Source organism: Ichthyophthirius multifiliis (genome assembly GCF_000220395.1).
Source record: "Ichthyophthirius multifiliis unplaced genomic scaffold scaff_1120509250505, whole genome shotgun sequence".
NCBI lineage: Eukaryota > Ciliophora > Oligohymenophorea > Hymenostomatida > Ichthyophthirius > Ichthyophthirius multifiliis.
This window is the reverse complement of record NW_004086685.1, coordinates 27,218-35,087: the sequence shown is the minus strand read 5'-3', so window position 1 is coordinate 35,087 and position 7,870 is coordinate 27,218. Positions and strand designations below refer to the sequence as shown.

Here is a 7,870-nt window from a genome sequence, read left to right as displayed (position 1 = left end):
TATTTATAATTATGTTTTTGTTGGAATACAACTAACCCATTATACAATTTTTTTTTTGAAATCATATTATGTGCTATCTAATTATATATTTTATAAAAAATGCTAAATAAAGTCTTCTTGTTAGGCTTCTTTGTTAGTATTTTAAATCATTAAATATATTTTTTTTTTTTAAGTAACTATTTTATATTTTGTTTAAATCTTTTCTTTTAATTTATTTTAAAAATATTTATTAAAATTATATTAATTTAAAGAGATAAAAATATATATTTTTACACTTAAAGGAATTCAATTTGTTTAGTTTAAAATCTAAATTAAAATATAATTTAGTATATTAATAAAATTATATTTATATTTTTATTTAAATATATGTTTGTTTAAATTAATTTCATATACTTTTTTTTTATATTTAATTTTCTTTTTATTATTTCTAATATATTATTACATAAAATCAGTAATTTATTTAATGAAAGTTTTTATATGATTATTTATAAAATAAAATTATTAATATTATACAATTAATAATATGATTATTATATTTAAAAATAGAAATAATATATTTTATTTTTAAATAAAAAATTAATAAAATTTTTATTTTGCATAGAAATTATTATTAATCTTACTTTTTTATAAGACTGGCTGAAAATTATTTGTTCTTTTTTATTTTTATAAATAAGGTTATCAAGTTTTTTTATAATTTTATTATTTATTAATTAAATAAAATTATTTTTTTAAAAAAAAATATATAAATTAATTATATAATATATATATATTAATTATATAATATATCTACTTATTTTTTAATAGCATTTAATTTTTTATCATATAATTTTATAAATATATAAAATTATAATAAGTCTTTTTAAATTATTGAAAAGTATTATTATTTTTATATTTATAAAGCTAAAATTAAATTTAATTTAAATAAATACTATTATAATAATAAATATTACATATTGTAAATGTTGAAATTTTATCGTGAAATCAAAGAACTCCATTTTTTGTTTATAATTTTATAATTTTAATTTTTTATTAAAAATTTAATTAATAAAATAAATTTATAATAAAAAAAAATCGAGTTAAAATCATTACCTAAAATTACATTTTTGATTTGATAATATGAAATAAAAAATTAAAATTTCAGGTTATAATTTAAACAGAATTTTTTTTTAATGCATTTATTTTAATTTTAATATAAAATTAAAATAAAAATAATTTGAAAAATTGAGTTATTTGTAATTGATTTCACGATAAAATTTCATTATAACCAATATTTTTATTTTTAATATAAAAATTTTAATTAATTATTAAATAAGCTTTTACTATAAAGTTAATTATAAAATAAAAATATTAATATAAATTTTATTTAAAATTTTATTATAAATTTAATTTTTAAAATCAAATATATTATTTAATATATAAATAAATATACATAAACATTTTTTTTTTACATATATATTATTATTTAAACAAAATAATTAAAAAATCTTCATATAATTTAATTTTATTAATTATTATCAATATTTTAAATAGATACTTCAGAATGTGAGTATGAATGTGAATGTAAATTATTAATAAGTAACTTACATAAATTAATATATTCTTTAGCTTTAGTTAAATAAACCATTTCTACTAAATTATTATTTTGCATTTTATGAGAAGCTAATTCAGCGTAAAAAACAACTTTCGATTTTGTCTAATTTAAGTATAAATTGTTTGTATTAAAACTAGTTTCTGAATTTAAATTATTTTTTGTCGTTTTTGGAAATTTATTAATATTTATAAAAGAATGACCTGCCTTTATTATTTATACTCTTTCAATATCGTTATTCTATGTAATTTTCTCATTTTCTACTGAGTAAAAACAATTATTTATTATGTCGTTTATTTCTTATTGGTAAAATATGAATACTATTTCTTATTTCTTTTCTATTTTTCCAGTTTGGTATTATAATTGGTGTATATGAACGTTCTTTTTTATATCTATTGCTTATATAATTTAATTTTATTTTATTATGTTTGTATATTTATGGATATTTTAGATTAATTAACTGATTTTTTCAGTTGATGTGTGGACTAAAAATTCTAATTATATGAAATTTATTAAATTTTATGATTTAAAGTATATTCTTTCATCTTCATTAGAATATATTAAAGGCATTTAAGCTAATTCTTTTGTATTTTTTATGAAAATTTCTTCTATTAATTTTGAATTGTAATTAATTTATTCCGATTATGGGTAATTATAGAAAGGAAATGTTAAATTTTAAGATTATAATTCTGTTGATTTAGCTCTATAACTATAAGTTTTTTAGTTTTAATATGAAAGGGTTTTATCTTCTTTTTGACAACATATTGACAAACCCATTTTTAATATATCTTTTATTTAATGAATATATTTATGTGTTTTTAATAAATACAAAGAATTTGGTTTAAAAATAAAAATTATAACTATTATATTAATAATTAAAATATTATAGGTTTTTTTTAAAAAAAAATAAATAAATAATATATATAAATATAAATTTATAAAAAAAATATATAATATAATAATATAATAAAATTTATATATATATAATAACTATTTTTAATTTTATTTATTATATTTTTTTTTATATTTAATATTGTAATAAATGTAAATTTAATATTCATTTACCAGTTTCTACAAATATATAATTTTTATCTAATTTAATTATATCTTGTTAAATAATTTTTATTTTGTTCTCATAATATAATTTTTTCTTTTTCATACATTCAGTATCAAATATTTTAATATATGTAATATATTAATATTCATTATTTAATTACTACAATTTATATTTTAAATCATTTCGTAACTACTCAATTTATTCAAAAGATAATTAATATCTAAAATTCAAACAAAAATATAAATGAAAATATATAAATATATAAATATATAAATATATAAATATATAAATATATATATATTTATATAAAATATATATTATTTTTTAATTTTAATTATTTATTTATTATTTATATTTTTATATACATATTATTTTTTTACTATTTTTCTTTTTCATTATTTTATTAATGTTTCTATTTTTGCAAATATATTAACTTTTAATTTTTTTTTTCTTATTATTCAAATTTAATTTTTGAATATATTTTTTTATTTATATTTTTAGAATTATTTATTAAATTCATATTATTTATTATATTATCTTATTTATTATCATGTTATTTTTTTTTAAATAAAACTGGTGATACACTTTTTTTTAGTACACTAGGTGTTTAATTAAGTTTTCCCATTTATTAATTTGGATGAAGAAAGTCTTTTTATTTTATTTTTATATAAATTAAAAAAAAAATCTTTTACCTATTTTTTCGTGCAAATATAAATATTTATTAGGAAAATATTTCTTTATATTTATTTATTTATCATTTTAACTAATATCTTAATAATTACATATATATGGATGTTTATCATATAAATAGCCTTGAGAATTTTTTTACTTTTTTATTGAAAAAAAATTATAAAACAATATTTTTTTTAAAATTACAAAAATATTGTTTTAAGAAATATTTTATTTTATTAAAGGAAAATGTAATGAATTTTAATCATTAATTATTTATTTTTAAATTTTATTATTAAGGCTTTAAGCTTACCTTATATTTTTTTCGTATTAATTATATAAATTATATATTGTTTCATCTTATTATTAAATTTTTTAAATTTTTTGTTATTTTTAATTTTATATCATTTTTTTTTTATAGTTTATATTTATAAAATATAATCTTATAAATGGCCATAAAAATTATTATCAATTGATTTTTTAAATAAATAATAGAAATTTAATGAAATATATGAAACAAAATATATATGAATAAATTTATATATATTGTATTTTTTATATTGAATTAAATTTGAAATTCTTATTTTTAAATAAAGAAAAAAAAGCAAACAAATATATATTTTTTTTTTCTTTATAATAAAAAAAAGCCTAAATAAATAAAAAATAAAATACTTACATATAAAAAAATATTCCTATTATAAAAATAATCTCATTTCTTAACATATTTCTTAGGTCCAAGCATATCTTCAGGTTTAACCCATTATTTAAACTATTCTTCAGTAAAGTATCCTAACTCCAATCCTGACTATAATAAAGTCAAATTTTTATGATGAGCATTTTTTGCAATTTTTGAAGCTTTATCATATCCGATATAAGGATTAAGAGCTGTAACAAGCATAAGTGATTATTACATTAAATGCTCAATTCTTTTAGTATCTGCCTTAATACCTAGTACGCAATTTTTAGTAAAAGACCTACTACCTTCTCCTAAAAGCCTAATTGAATGTAAAACATTTCTAGCAATCATTGGTCTGAAAACGTTTAATTCGAAATGTCCATTTAATCCTCCGACTGTTACAGCTACGTGATTTCCCATAACTTAAGCACAGCACATTGTAAGTGATTCACATTGGGTAGGATTAACTTTACCAGGCATAATGGAAGAACCAGGTTCGTTTTCAGGTAATATGAGTTCCCCGAGACCACTTCTGGGGCCACTTCCTAAAAATCTGATGTCATTAGCAATTTTAAATAAAGAACAGGCTAAAGTATTTAAAGATCCAGAAAATTCAACGAGAGAATCGTTGCATTGGAGGGCTTCGAATTTGTTTGGGGCGGTTTCGAATTTATAACCCGTTTCTTAAGAGACTGCATTGGCTATTTTTTCCCCAAAGCCAATGTAAGTATTTAAACCAGTACCAACAGCAGTTCCTCCTTGGGCTAATTAGCAAACCTAAGGTAGATTATCTTTAATTCTTTATATTCCGTTCCTTATTTAGGTCACATAACCTGAGAATTCTTAACCTAAGGTCAAAGGGGTGGCATCTTAAGTATGTGTTCTACCGATTTTAATTATTTTTTAAAACTCCTTTTCTTTAGCCTCTAAAGCATGAAGCAATTCTTCTAAAGCAGGTAATAAAGTCTATTAGGTTTCCAAAACTGTAGCAATATGCATTACGGAAGGGAATGTGTCATTTGAAGATTAAGACATATTTACATGATCATTTGGATGTATTGCTTTGGACCCTTATTCGCCACCCATAAGCTGTATAGCACGATTAGCAATTACTTCATTTGCATTCATATTACTTTATGTACCAGAACCAGTTTACCAGATTACAAGTGGAAAATGGTCATTTAGTTTCCCTATATATTTGTAATATTTAACATGTATATAAAAAATATATAAATATATATATATATATATATATATATTTATATATATTTATATATATATATATTACCTTAAATTACTTCATCAGCAGCCATTTAGATGTATTTTGATTTTTCAGAATCTAATGCGTATTCTTTATTTACTTTAGCAGCACATTTTTTTAAAATACCGAAAGCTTTTATTATTGATTTGGGCATTTTGTCTACGTCTTAGCAGATTTCGAAGTTTTAAACAGAACGTTAGGTTTAGGCCCCCCACAAACGATCGTTTGGGACTTTCATTTCACCAAATGAGTCGTATTCTAATCTAAAACCCTTTGTGTTTTTTTTTTTTTTGAATTTTAAGAAAATTATTTACTTATGAAAAGTAAAATCTAGGTATATTTTTGATGAGGTTATTGATGTTTTTTGATAACATTGTTTTATATTTTATTTAAGTTTAAATAAATTTTTTTTTTTTCTATATGATTTTTTTGTTTTATTTTATAAATATTTTCTTGATTTGTGAGTTTTTTATTATATTAATTAATTAATTAAAATTTTAAAAGATATTTTATTTTTTTTATTAGATTCTATATATTTTTTAAATTATTTATTAGTATTTTTATTTTTATTATTAATATTATTTTAATAAATTAAGTAAAAAAAAATGCATTAATACATAAAGAAATTTTAACAAAATTAAAATTAAGATGTAAATAAATAATTTTCTTTTTATATGAATATTTGTTTAAAATTCAAAAAAATTAAATTTAATAATAATAGCAATAACAATTTTTTTTTTTTTAAATATTATTAATTTTGATTTATTTAATTAAATAAAACTTAGAAATAAATATAAATATTCAATTTAAAATGTTACAATTTATATATAAATTCAATAGATACATATATATATTCTGAAATATTTTAAAAATGCAAAAATCAATGTTTGATACAAAATTATACTTCGTATATTATAAAAAATTAAACTATAAACTAAGAAAAATTAAAATAACTAAATAAATTAATTTTTCAATTAACGCATATATTATGATTAATTTAAGATCATAGATAATAGAATAAGCATTTTAATTTAAAAATGGAGAAAAAATTAGTTAAATTAATTGGGAGTTAATATAATTAAATATATTGAAATTAAATAATTTACATTAATACATTATATCAGTAATATTACTTATGGAAATTCGAAACATTTCTCTGTGGTAATTGGGGAGTATATTACTCAGTAAATTTTTAATTTTATTTTATACTAGAATAAATTGAAGAAAGAACTTATTGATGATTTAAAATATTATAATAAAATTTTTATATTGAGTTTTAGTTTTATTTTGTTTCTTTTTAGAAATTATTAATGAAATTTCTTGCTTTGGATGGGTCTTAATTCTATTATCAAGTATTAAGGATAAAATTTAATTAAATAGAGACCTTTTTCAGTCGAAAAAAGAGTTTTTGGACATATTATTGAAAAGTAAATTAGTGAAGCAAAAAATATTGATTAGATTATTAATGAATTTAATTTTAGTGAGTTATTGTAGATGAAAAGATTTAATTATGGGTTATAAACATGGATAGTTTAGATTTAAATAAAAAAAAATCGACAAAAGATATTTTTTTAAAAAAACAAATTAATATTAAATATGTTTTTGATGTTTTCTTATATTTATATTTTACATTTAAAATTATATATTTTATAACATTATTAATTTATCTCTATTAAAAAATAATTATTTTATTTTAATGAAAAAAAAATTTTTATGTTTTACTTAAAAATATAAAATAATATATTTATTTTTAAATTAGATATATTATATATTTATAAGTCTTAAATTATCAAGTAAGAATAAATGAAATTTTCTTAAATACCATAATTATATTAGAAATAGATTAATATAATAAATTACATATCATCATTATTTATAATTTTAAAACGAAAAACCAATAAAATATTACATAAATATAAAAATCGGGCTTAACTATCGAAAAAAAAATGAGTTTTTAAGCCAATGTATAAAATAGAATTTAGTGATATTTATAAATATAAAATAGATAAACAAAAAAAATTATATATTTGAAAAATTTTAAAATAAAGGAAGTAAAAATTTGAGATATTAAAGAAAAATAAATAATCATGGTTAGTTTAATAATAAATATGAATTTATTAAAAAAAAAATCATACCTTTTTAAATAAGATAGAGAAGACAATATAAATTGAAAATATGAAATAATAAATTTAAAATATGAAAAAAAAAAATTTAATATATGAAAAAAAATATTTGATAAAAATGAATAAAAAAAAAAATTAAAAGTTATGTTTCTGAGCATAGTTTTTTCATAAGTAATAAACCGAATAAGAAAAGATTAGTAATATAATTAAAAAATATTTTAATAAGTGAAAATATTTTAAAAAAATAGATAAATATAAGAGGAAAAATATTTATTATAATTATATAAAAAGAAAATATATATTAAATATAATTCTTTATATAATTAGTATTCTTATGAGGAATTAAATAATAATAAAGAATAACAATAAATGTATATAATATATTAAAGTAATATATATAAAAAGTAAAAAAAATATAATATAAAAAATAATAATTTAATAAATAACAATTAAATAAAAATTAAACACAAAATATTATATAAATATTTTTTATAAA

At 16.0% G+C, this 7,870-nt stretch overlaps 1 protein-coding gene across 1 annotated transcript, besides 14 other annotated features; it reads right to left on the bottom strand. All coding sequences in view use genetic code 6, as the record gives it.

Annotated features, from left to right (window-relative positions):
- Window positions 1–519: 519 nt before the first annotated feature.
- Window positions 520–582: a microsatellite.
- A 156-nt stretch (window positions 583–738) lies between these two features.
- Window positions 739–786: a microsatellite.
- A 555-nt stretch (window positions 787–1,341) lies between these two features.
- Window positions 1,342–1,389: a microsatellite.
- Window positions 1,352–1,384: a microsatellite.
- A 1,190-nt stretch (window positions 1,390–2,579) lies between the features above and the next one.
- Window positions 2,580–2,617: a microsatellite.
- Window positions 2,618–2,892: 275 nt separating this feature from the next.
- Window positions 2,893–2,962: a microsatellite.
- Window positions 2,895–2,963: a microsatellite.
- A 184-nt stretch (window positions 2,964–3,147) lies between these two features.
- Window positions 3,148–3,194: a microsatellite.
- Window positions 3,164–3,195: a microsatellite.
- Window positions 3,196–3,949: 754 nt separating this feature from the next.
- On the bottom strand, window positions 3,950–5,625 carry IMG5_078680 (hypothetical protein; the record flags this gene model as incomplete). The annotated part of the gene is made up of 3 exons (XM_004036480.1): window positions 3,950–5,180; window positions 5,279–5,522; window positions 5,566–5,625. The coding sequence occupies 3 exons, from the start codon at window positions 5,623–5,625 to the stop codon at window positions 4,024–4,026; spliced, it is 1,461 nt and encodes a 486-aa protein (XP_004036528.1). The 3' UTR covers window positions 3,950–4,023.
- Window positions 5,216–5,275: a microsatellite.
- A 1,790-nt stretch (window positions 5,626–7,415) lies between the features above and the next one.
- Window positions 7,416–7,506: a microsatellite.
- Window positions 7,437–7,480: a microsatellite.
- Window positions 7,507–7,785: 279 nt separating the features above from the next.
- Window positions 7,786–7,832: a microsatellite.
- Window positions 7,833–7,842: 10 nt separating this feature from the next.
- Window positions 7,843–7,870: part of a microsatellite that runs on past the window's edge.